The sequence below is a fragment of the Triticum urartu genome, chromosome 2A, assembly GCF_056163025.1.
Source record: "Triticum urartu cultivar PI428250 chromosome 2A, HENAU_Tu73, whole genome shotgun sequence".
Lineage (NCBI taxonomy): Eukaryota > Viridiplantae > Streptophyta > Magnoliopsida > Poales > Poaceae > Triticum > Triticum urartu.
In genome coordinates this window covers 116,479,015-116,491,427 of record NC_141874.1, presented here as the reverse complement: position 1 = coordinate 116,491,427, position 12,413 = coordinate 116,479,015, and the positions used below count along the sequence as shown (strand labels likewise).

General features: G+C 42.7%; 1 protein-coding gene across 1 annotated transcript; it reads left to right on the top strand.

Moving 5' to 3' along the window:
* Positions 1 to 9,041: 9,041 nt before the first annotated feature.
* On the top strand, positions 9,042 to 10,749 carry LOC147984197 (tyrosine N-monooxygenase-like). The gene is made up of 2 exons (XM_087539703.1): positions 9,042 to 10,022; positions 10,108 to 10,749. The coding sequence occupies exons 1-2, from the start codon at positions 9,042 to 9,044 to the stop codon at positions 10,747 to 10,749; spliced, it is 1,623 nt and encodes a 540-aa protein (XP_087395829.1).
* Positions 10,750 to 12,413: the final 1,664 nt, after the last annotated feature.

Genomic DNA, 12,413 nt, shown 5'->3' with positions numbered 1-12,413 from the left:
AATTTTGCATAAAAGCCCATATGGATTTTGTTATTCAACCTGCACTCTAGATTTGCTTCTGCTCGTACGCTACCTTCAATTTTCTCGTTCGTCCGTCGCCCAGATGGGCCTGGCTAGGCCCACCTGGACCGTCTCCACAAATTTCTAATTTACCAACTTATTGTGCACAAATTTCAGATTCGAATTAATAGTCCCACCCCGACACTGTACATCAAATCCTATCAACTTATATACATTCCAAATTGCAAGAACCAACAAGCCAACAAACAATCAAAGAGGAGAGGTGCATGAATTCAACAAAAAAGCAGTATGGAGTGCCCAGCCTAATAGAAAGCTTGAGACACTGCTTGTTGACACCAACAACGTTGGTAGCATGCAAAGTACAGAGATGGAAGCTCGTGCCGCCCCCATATCCCACCAGGCAGCCGCCGAGGATGACCCTGAGCACTTGAGCACGCCACCATTGCGCCAGATCGACTCCGCCATAGGCCCGCCTCATAGGCTACCCCAGCATGCACATGCTGGCCGCCAGGAGCCCCACACGCGACCGACCGACAAACGCGAAGCAACATCTCCAATCATCGCTGCCAGATCTAGCGAGCAACTGAGCCACCGCACACTATGGCGGACATCAGGCGGTCGGATCCAGGCGATCTAGCGGTGAGGACAAGAGTTGGGGGCGAGGAGCGGTGCCAGAGCGGAGCCACGACGGTAGAGGAGCGAGAGGTGCTCGGGCAGGAGGCGGCCAAGCCGTGCGATCGGATTAAATGGCTGACGGCGGCAGGGGATCGAGCACCAGGGAAAACGAAGGAGACGGTGAGGGAGAGGGGATCACGTGGGGGTGGGCGCTGCGTGTGTGAGCATCTCTGGGTGTCGGCGAACGTGGGAGCGAGCGAGAGAGGTTGAGAGAAGGGGGGATCGGGGCGCTATAGGAGGAGGCAGACCTGGGCCTCTCTCTCTTCTCTTTTATTTCCATTTCCCATTTTACTTAAAAAAGGAAATTAGAGAGAGGGAAAAGAGAAGAAAACAAATAGTGAGAGATTTTAGAAAATGTTGAACCTTTTTACATGGAGTCTAGATTTATACTTAGCCCAAATAAAAAAGTTACACCCACTTTGGAAGAGTTGAATTCAGACTCATTTGAATTTCCAAAAATGTTGATATTTTTTGGTGGAGCTTTGATAAATGCAGAAATAATTAAGGGAAAGGTTTGAAGGTCTATATTGAAGTAGAAAAGTTGTGGGATTTTAGAAAAGGTTTGAAAGGAATTTGAAAAGGAACTTAAGTAAAAGTTAGGTTCAAATGATTTCATGAAAACATTCATATTTAGCTGCTTTAGTCCCTATTTCAAATGCAATTATTCACGTGAATGCCTGGGTAGCTTGCAGATATAATTATAAAAGGAGAAAAATTCTTCACCCATTCCATCATATGTTTGCTCAGTACGGAGTAGCTTGTAGATATAATTATAAAAGAGGAAATTTCTTCTAGATGAGATTAGTTGTTTAAGTTTTAAGCATGACTAGCATGGTTCACTGACATATGTGTTGTGGGATATTTCTCCCGTTGCAACGCACGGACATATTTACAAGTAAAATTGAAAATGGGAACATTTTTGGAAATTCTAAACAAGTTTCCAAAAACTTGAACATTATTTGAAATTCCCTGAGAATTTTTTGAATGTGTGAACAAATTTTGAAAGCAAAAACAATTTTTGAACCTCGGGACAACTATTGAGAATGCGAATAATTTTTGAATATGTGTTTTTTAAAATGGGAACATTTTTCTCAAACTCCTAGCAAATTTTTAAAAACATAAAATATTGTTGAATAAGTGAATTTTTTTAAATGGAAAGAAATTCTAAAATTTGTGAATTTGAGCAAAAATAAATAACAGGAAAAACCATAAAATTGAAATCCGAATATTTTTAACGTGAATATTTTTGGAATAGGTGAACAAATTTTTAAACAGGGAACATTTTTAATTTTGAATGTTTTTTGAAAAATGTGAACATTTCTTACAGTGCCCTGGACATTTTGAACACAAGAACAGTTTTTGAATATGACAACAAATTTAAAAAAATGAACATCTTTTTAAATTTGTAAGTTTTGAAAAAAATAAAGAAAAATAAACAAACAGAAAAAAACACTTAATACAAAAAATAGGAAAACTGCAAAAAAAACCAGGAAATAAAAATGTTTCACAAACCTTCTAGAAGTTTCTCAAAACCCGTCAATAATCTTCCAGAAGGTTCTTAAAACCAGTGGTGACACCCGCTTCGGTTCAGTTCTAATGGGCCGGCCCATCGTCCTAGCATAGTGGGCGATCAGAACCTTAACTCTCGCAGTGAGCGATGCATAGGATTTGTGGACGTTATCCTTGTCTCGAAGGCTTCTCCTTGGTGCTTGGGCTTGCCTTTTGTTTTTAATTTCCCTCGTATTTGGGTTGGTCTTTGTGTCCGCATTTTTTTGTTATAGGGTTGGCTTTCTTGTCGGAATTTTCTCGCGTTTTCTATTTGCTGCTCGCTGCGGTGAATTGTCGTTAATGCGCACCGAGTAAGTACCTGGGCCGGCCATTTAGTGGTAGGAAGAGCTTCCAGTTTCGGGCACATTCTGGCCATTCAGCCTATATTTCAATAAAATTTGGTTATATGAACATGAATATTTGGATTAAAAAAATAAGAACTATAACTAAAAGTAGACATAAAACCAAAAATAAGTATGATTATTGTAAAATTATAAAATGTTTATTGAATATATGCATCATAATATAATTAAAATATTTGAGCCTGTTTTGACATGCATTGTTAAATGTTGAGGTGGACATTTTTCCTTGCATGGTTGCATGTTGAGCTGTCATAGTTGCATATGAGATAAATATGTTAGTGCAGATCACCTACTTAGTTGTACATGATTTTATGGAAACACATGGGCATTCTGCTAGTAAATCTAATTGCGAAATTGTTTTTACAATCCAGTGTGAACTTAGCTAGTCAAGACGAATATAAAAGGTTGTTGCAACCCGCGGGAATTCAGGCAGCAAATGTAAGTGCACTTGGTGTAAATTTCTTCGTTATTACGTGGCAACGCGCTGACATTCTGCTGGTGAGTCTAATTGCAGATTTTTTTTTTTTACAGTTTGGTATGGACTTAGCTAGCCAAAGCAGATAAAAAAAGCTGTTGCAATCAAGCTTGCCGGTTTAATCTACTAGTATAAACGATGACCGTTGCTTAATTACTTCAATGTGAGTCGTTGGAGACTTCCCTGTATTGTTCTTTGTATAGCATTTCTTCTAAATCAGTCACGCCGAAACTACACTGGTCTTTATAGGCTGACATACCATCTTCCAATTGACCAAGTGGTGTGTTCTCACCCACATCATCTTCCTGCCAAAGTAACTTCTCCTTGAAATAGACACTTAAACATAGCTAGGGAACATACTGAAAGGCACATTTGTCAAACATGATTTTAGTAAAGGGACATTTACATCTATGCCCTTAACTCGAACCCACTACTCAGTTTTGCCCCTAATTTTTAGGTATGCTCAGTTTTGCCCCTCCGCCGTTAGTTTCACTTATAGAAATGCCCTTCTCTGCCGTTACCGTCCGGTCAAAGGTCTTTGACCGTCCTGAAAAAATAGCAAAAAAAATCAAAAAAATATGAAATTTGGCGGGATCGAAGATAGTCATGTCCGCAAGGCGCTTGCACATTTTCATGCCGTTCGGACACTCCGGGAGCTCGTGTCAAAGGAAAACATAAATTTTGTACGCATGCGAGCAGTAAATTCAAAAAAAAATTAGAAAAAAAATGAAAAAAATATGAAATTTCGTGGGACTCAAGATATTCAGGTGCGCAAGATGTGTGCACGTTTTTGTTGTGTTTGGACATTGTAGGAGCTCGTGGAGAAAAAAAACAAATTTTAGCTCAAAAAAACTTTGAAAAAATGCACTATTTTGTTTTTTTTCTCTAGAGCGCCCCGTACGTCATTTGATCATCAAAACTTGCAAGCACTTTGTGCACTCAAGCCTCTTTGACGCCAAATAAATTCAAAGTTTTTTGAACTTTTTTGCTATTTTTTTCGAATTTACTGTTCATAGGCATAAATTATTTTTGTTTTCCTTTGCCACGAGCTCCCGGAGTGTCCAACCAACACAAAAATGTGCACGCGCCTTGCGGACATGACTATCTTCGATCCCACCAAATTTCATATTTTTTTGATTTTTTTTGCTATTTTTTTCTGGATGGTCAAAGTACTTTGATCGGACGGTAACGGCGCAAAAGGGCATTTCTACAAGTGACACTAACGGCGGAGGGGCAAAACTGAGCATACCTGAAAATTAGGGGCAAAACTGAGTAGTGGGTTCGAGTTAGGGGCAGAACTGAAATTGGCCCTTTAGTAAAACAAATCTACCCCACAGGAGTACTGTTTCCATTACCAAGCATGCGCGTTCTTGTTCTCTGCCTTCTCTTTAGTACTTCTCCCATCCTTATTATGCAATAGAACAACATTCAGAGGTATCCCAAGATACCAACTGCCCAAGATACTTAAAAGGGAAGCTACCTTGTACGCATGTGAATAGAAGTACAATCACTACTCATGTATTTTTGCTTTACTAAAACAAAACAATTTGATTGTGTGAAAATCGGGTTGTAAACCAGACGCCTGTTCAAACATGGACAAAATAAATTTCAGTTTTCTAGCGTCACCACCTCCTGCATGGTGCATGTTGGTCGTCCATGCATGCACGGAACTATCCAGCTATAATAGAAGTGCTTGCAAAAATAAACTGACTTTTTTACTTAAGCACCCACTACAGGAAAAACGGTCTATGACGAGTACCTCTTGGGGGAACGTATCCGGTGCACCAACACTTGTGGCGCTACCAACATTTTAAAAAATCTGAAAAAATTTAAGCACATTGACACAACATTAATGTATGTCGCCACAAAATTTTGTATCAAAATTTAAAATATTTTTTGAAATACAAAATTGACACCAGTGTGATAATGGGCCAAATCTAAAGCCCAACTTATGTTATGTACTATCAGTGTTGAATTTGTCATTTTTGTTTTAGGAGCTGTGTTTCGAATTTTGACTTGAAATTTTGTGACAATCTACATAAATGTTGTGTCAATGTGCTTCCTTTTTTCCAGAATTTTTCAAATATTTAAAATGTGCGACTTGAGTTCGGTGCACCGGTGCACCAGATATTTTCCGTACCTCTTGAATGTCTAGTGTTCTTTCACGGGATACTTGGCATACGAGCGGCCAGTATGCCAAGCACCACCCTAAAACGCTCGGCATCTAGAAAATACTCGGCATACAACAACCTGCACCTTGGGTAATGCACTCGGAAAAACCGTGGTACTTGGCACAAACCCGAAAAAACACTTGGCAAACAAATGGTACTCGAAAAAGTTTCACCACGTGTTCCTTGCGGATGCAGTTGACGGAGTCATGATGCGGGGGGAGCTGGTCAGGGGTATGCCTAATGCTTGATACCGAGTGTTACACTCGACATACGGTGTGTCGAGTATATATGGGCCTTTACAATGTTTTTCCCGGAGTGACCAATGCTTATTTCTACAATAGAGGTACCTCAGTAAGCCACTTCAAATCTGACGTCAGATTTTTTTACCATGACAAATCAAACATTTTTTATGACAGTTTGTGTTTGTCGCGGATGGTAATTAGGTTCAGTTGGCAAGCATGGCCAATCCTCCTCATTTCATTTTTTTGCCAGGAATTGCCATGCTCGTAAACTAAATTTGCCATCTCACGCTACCTGGATGTGCCACAAAAACGTTTGCCATCCTTAAAAAAATCTGACATCATCTTTTTAGCACTATCATTTTTAAGCATCTTGCATTGTATATGGCCTAAGCAAGCAGCACACGTAGAAATACTACATAGGGAAACACTTCCAATCAGTAGTCTGACTCCAAGCAAATCTTCAGACAGACTGATACCATGGATTCTCGTCAGATCTCACGGTGTAGAAACAACTTAATGGCCCGTACCCCCCCTCCCCCCTAATTACTCGCCCAAATACCCTCGCCATCTTGTCTCGCACGCGCCGCCCCTGAGCTCGCTGTGAAGCGCATCGACCCAACCTCTCAAATTGTGCCGCTCATCGCATGCTTCCTCGTCACCCCTGAGCTCGCCGTGAAGCACATCGCCTCGAACTCTCCGATCGCCGCACATCGCTTGATTCCTCGTCACCTCGTCGTCGAGCACACAGCTACCCCACCGCCAAATCCGTTGCATGCTCCTCGGTGCGACCCCAGGGTGGCTCTCCACCGGTGCGGCCACCGGACTGCCCTCAGGTCACATCGCAGGTGCACCTTCCTAACATTAGGGAGTCAAGCCCCCCATCTCTTCGGTGGTTGGTGCTTTGGTAGGTTTGAACCGGCTGCAGCTGTGGTGCGCCCCCCTCCCAAGCGGCATTTTCTCCCTTGTCGAAGGGCCCAATCTCGGAATAGAAGGTATCACACTTCATCGGCCGGCCTCAATTTTATGATTTGTAATTGGCAAATTGCAATTTTATATGTAATGTACTGTTTGATGAGTATGTTCCTTGTTTGCTAAATTGTTTTGTTCATGTATTAGTTATTTTTTCATCGAACAATTTGGTTGTTGGATTATTTAGGTCGCCAATCATCCATACCAATGTAGGCAGACAGTTGTAGTCAATCCCGGTTTCAATTTTCAATGCTTCCAACGTAGATGAGAATTGTTGAGTAAACAACCTTCCATTGCTTCTTGTATATGGAGCGTCCACAAAAACGCCTCCACAATTGGTGCCAATTTTCTTTGTTTCATTTTCAAACTTTCATGCTTCAACCTATCAATAATAATGAACCAACATCATTTTTTCGTACTGCTTACCTTGGTGCTTCTACATTGTAAGCACTTTGTTTTGATCGCTTAGAAAATGCTTAAAATGTAGAAGCACCAAGGTAAGAAGCACAGACAAATGCAGTTGTTGATTATTAAAAATGCTTGCATTTATCAACTGAAAAATCCTTTCTTTTAGAATGTTGCCGACACAGATGCATTCTCATGTTGCTAGCAAGATTTATTTGATTATTCATTATCAAATTTTTATGCTTCATAACATGACCAGTTGTGTTGAGTTCCCATGTTTTCATGCTTCTTGTTATTTAATAAACCATGTGTTACTTTCATAAATATGCCTCCATTTTTAAAATTTCATGCTTCCAAATAACACTACCTATGTAACCAGTGCACTTTTGCATGCTTCTCACCAGGGTTCTTCTACATTGTAATCATTTGGTTCCGTCTCACAAGAAAAATGCTTCCATTCATCAACCGATAATAGGTTCAATTTGTATGTTGGCGACATAAGAGACGCATCCTCTTGTTTGTGCCAAACAGTTTATTATATATTATCAATGATCTCTGCTTCATACAAAGATATGTTATGTTGGGTTCCCATAATTTAATGCTTCCTGCAATTTCTCGTGCCGTGTTCAACAAATAGCTTGTTCAACGAATAAACTTTCTTATTTCTATTATCTTGCTTCCATACAACTATCTTGAGAAGACATCGTACCCTTTCTGTATTTCCAGTGGAGGCTATGTTTGGTGGTATGCGGCAGCTGAAGTGCAGTTCACGGCGGCACCTGCTGAACATCATCGGAGCTACAATAGGGGAGAGGGTGAATTCAACCAGAAGAAGCTCGGAAAGATGTTGCTTGAACTGGTTCAGGCTCACTCTAAATTGTGATTGTAATTTTTCATTTCCTTGGAAATATAAGTAATCAAATATAGAAGCAGAATTTTTATGTTTGCCCGATGCAACTTTATGTTCTATTGAATTCTAGTGGATGGAAATAAAAATTTGCATGATTGTAAAAAAATGTAGCTGAACATTGGATGCGATTTTTGACTAGAGAGAATTGAATCTCATTTTCGATAGAAGCAAATATTCTTTTCGATAGACACATATTCGAAGCAAATATTCTTCTGAACAGAAGCACAATTGTAATATGATGGAAGCAAATAGTCTTCTCAACAGAAGCACAATTGCATCGCAACGTGAAATGGTGCTTCCATCAATAAAAGTAAGGGTGTCGCTAGGTCTCAGTCGACTGAGATTTAACCAAGTCTCAATCAAGTGACATAACATGCAAGAGAGAAAAAGAAAAAAACTAGATTTTTTTGCACGGATCTCAATGTAAGATCTTATGGATATAGCATCGACTGAGACTTAGCAAGACTGTAAAAGTAATGCTTCTATGATCGAATAATATGTTTGCAACGCGAAAGTGTGCTTTCATTGACAAAAAGTAATGCTTCTATCCAGACTTCCCACGGAAATAATTATTTTGTGTATTTGTTTATTGAAAGCACATCTCAATCTAAAAAGAGAAGATGTTTCCTTGCACAAAAATGCATATGCAAAAATAGAGATATATTTGTTGGAAGCAAATCATAAGTTAGGAAACTAATTAGACGTAGCTTCAAGAAAAAGGAAACTAATTAGACGTGATTAATGCAAAAAAAAACCGTAATTGTTTCCTTGCAAAAAAATGCATCTGCAAAAATAGAAATATATTTGTTTGCTGGGGGCAAATCAGAAGTTGTTAGGAAACTAATTAGACGTAGGTTTAAAAAAAGGAAAGTAATTGGACGTGATTAATGCAAAAAAAAACTGTAATTAACGGGAAGCGAACCATCCAGAATTAGCGCTCGTTATGTCCTCTCACGCAGGTCCTAGGAGGCAAATTGTACGTCCTGCTTCCTCTCATGCTACGGTGCACAGGTGGGCTGATGGATGCTTTCCATCTATAGTCGGATGACTTCATCCGAAAAAGTTTGTTTCTCAAATAAATGTATCTAGCACTAATTTGGTGCTAGATACATCCACTTGAGAGACAAGTTTGAGACAAACTTGTTCGGACAGAGGGAGTATATAGGGACTCATGCATAACTATAGCAGCACACCAAGCTCAACTCGTTTGGCAACAAGAGGTGCTACATTAGGAAGCAGGCAAAAGCAAAGCTTTCGGGGAAGATGGGCATTCATCTCCTCAGCAGCTGCCAAGGCGCTAGCGCCACTGCTCGTGTTAGCATTCATCTCCCTCATGATCCACGGAGGCTGGTGCTGCGTCCCAAGAGCAAGATCGCATGTTCTCGTAGCGGAATTGTTGGTGCGTCGGCGCCGGCTCTCCCGCCAGGGCCGGTGCCGTGGCCGGTAGTGGGGAACCTTCCCGAGATGTTACTCAGCAAGCCGGCATTCCGGTGGATCCATCGGATGATGGAGGACATGGGCACCGACATCACCTGCGTCCGCCTCGGCAGCGTGCACGTCATCGCCATCACCTGCCCCAGCATCGCCCGCGAGGTACTCAGGACGCAGGATGCCAACTTCGCCTCCCGCCCGCTCACCTTCGCCTCCGGCACCATCAGCGGCGGGTACAAGGACGCCGTGCTCTCGCCCTTCGGCGACCAGTGGAAGAAGATGCGCCGCGTGCTCACCTCGGAGATCGTCTGCCCGTCCCGCCACCGGTGGCTCCACGACCGGCGCGCCGATGAGGCCGACAACCTCAGCCGCTACGTCCACACCCTCGCCACCGGGTCTGCGTCTGGCGTGGACGTGAGGCACGTGGCGAGGCACTACTGCGGCAACGTCATCCGCCGGCTAGCCTTCGGCCGGCGGTATTTCGGTGAGCCTCGGCCGGACGGTGGGCCGGGCCTGATGGAGGAGGAGCACATGGACGCCGTGTTTACGTCCCTCGGGCTCCTCTTCGCGTTCTGCGTCTCAGACTACCTCCCGTGGCTGCGCGGCCTCGACCTGGATGGCCACGAGAAGGTGGTCAAGGAGGCGAACGCGACGGTGAACCGGCTCCATGACACAGTCATCGACGAGCGATGGAGGCAGTGGAAGTCCGGCGAGAGGAGGGAGCTCGACGACTTTCTCGACGTGCTCATCACGCTCAAAGACGCTCAGGGGAAGCCGGCGCTCACCATCGAAGAGGTCAAAGCGCACTCGATGGTTGGTTATCCACACTTTATATATACAAGGGCATACATGCAAAACAAAAAGGCTTCCAAATTGATGTGTTGGGACGATGGTGTAGGACATAATATTAGCGGCCACCGACAATCCGTCGAACGCGGTGGAGTGGGCGCTGGCGGAGATGGCGAATGCACCGGAGGTGATGGCAAAGGCGGTGGAGGAGATGGACCGGGTGGTGGGTCGAGAACGGCTGGTGCAGGAATCGGACATCCCGCAACTCAACTATGCCAAAGCGTGCATCCGCGAGGCGTTTCGGCTGCACCCTGTCGCCCCCTTCAATCTGCCGCACATTGCGCTCAATGACACCACTGTTGCCGGCTACCATGTGCCCAAGGGCAGCCACGTCATCCTCAGCCGCATCGGGCTTGGTCGGAACCCGGTCATCTGGGAGGAGCCACTTTTCTTCAAACCAGAGCGCCACATTAATATGGCTGAAGGCGGCGATGTGGTGCTCACTGAGAATGAATTGCGGTTCATCTCCTTTAGCACCGGCCGCCGTGGGTGCATCGCATCATCGCTAGGGACGGACATGTGCATGATGCTCTTCGGGCGGCTAATCCAAGGGTTTACTTGGAGCAAGCCGCAGGGGGTAGCAGCCATTGATCTCAGCGAGTCGGAGCATGATTTATTCCTAACCAAGCCGTTGGTGCTCCACGCAGAGCCGCGCCTACCGGTGCATCTCTACTCTGCCACTGACATCTAATCTAACTGACCTTCGGCCGGTCTAGGTTACATGTCACAAGTTTCAATGTATTATATTAATCCTCGCAAAAAATAAATTTTGGTTTACAATGTTATTAAACAAGAGGTAAATAAGGCACAATGCACTGCCATCAACATCTAATTGATCTTTGGTGGGCCAGAGTTGTTTGTAACAGTTTCAATCCATTATATTATATCCTACAAAAACAAAATTGCATTACTATGTTTATAAAACTACAAGTAATCAAGTCACGATGCATTGCCACCGCTATCTAATTGATCTTTTGTCGGCCAGAGTTGCATGTAACAAGTTTCGATCTATTATGTTATTCTCAGAAGAAACAAGTTTTAATCTACTACCTTTTGTCTTAAAATGCAAGGTATTATTTTTTACACTTAACACTGTGATAGTGTCAAAAACATCAGACATTTTGAGACAGAGGTAGTATATAAATTTAAACAAGCATCCACTTTATTTTGCATAGGCCAAAATATATTGATGTTCGATAACATTAGGGGGCTAATTACAAGTCATATATCTATTTTTTTGGACATAGTACAATTACAGATGCTTATATACACTCACTCATATGAACGCATGCACGCACACCCTATCCTATAAGCACCCCGAGGACACTGAGCTGTCACAACATTTTAAGATTGATGAAGTCACCGCGGGCATCTTGCGGTCAACAGAACTCTTACTGAAGGAACCATTTGAATTATTAAAATAAATTTAGAAAAATGCGAGTCACTTATGAACTGGTTCTCTCACAGGAAATCTATCTATTTGAGTTATGCGTAAATTCGCAAAAGTCATCTGTCTACGTTTGGTGGTAGAGAGCTGTCCGTATCTACCAATTATGCAATGTGTAGTAATAGTCTGTAAAAAATACGGCAGCACAAGTTGTGCTTGAATCGGAGACGTTAGCTAACCGGCTCCTTTGCCGTGCAGTGGACACGTCAGGGATGCAGTGTAAACGCAGAAGGCACGGCAGGCGCACTGCAGCCAAAACCACTGTTCGTGCACTGTAGCAAGATGCACTGTTTCCGTTCTTGTAACATGTGAACTGTTTACGCACTGTAGCAAAGAGATCTGAACATTTATACTGCATCTAACAGCTGACAGGTGCCCAAAGGCAGGGGTACTGTAGCATCCCTACCGTGCTCACTGGCTCACTGCGCGGTAGAGGAGCCGGTTCCGTCAGTTTATGGTGGATAATGATGCCACGATGACTTTGGATGATGATGCCATGATGACAAGCGAGTTTGGCTTTACTCTGTGCTACGACTGATTGGCATGATGCATGAGACACTGACTTCAAACTTAAATTTTATAAAAGAGTTTTCTTTTGCGAAGAATTTTATAAGAGAGTTAAATACATCACGAGTGACTCAACTTGTTCGATGTGATCACTTTGATGCCTAAATTTGTACTCCCTCCGTAAACTAATATAATAACGTTTAGATCACTATTTTAGTAATCTAAATGTTTTTATATTAGTTTACAGAGGGAGTAGAATACAACAAATTGGTGCAGTAACTTGTTCGAACATTCAAATACGGTGCCTCAGTCCGTATCTGGGCATATGCACAGCCCACATGTTAAAAAAAATGTTGTGCCAAGATGGCGTCGACCCACATGTCAATTCGTGTGAGAGGAGT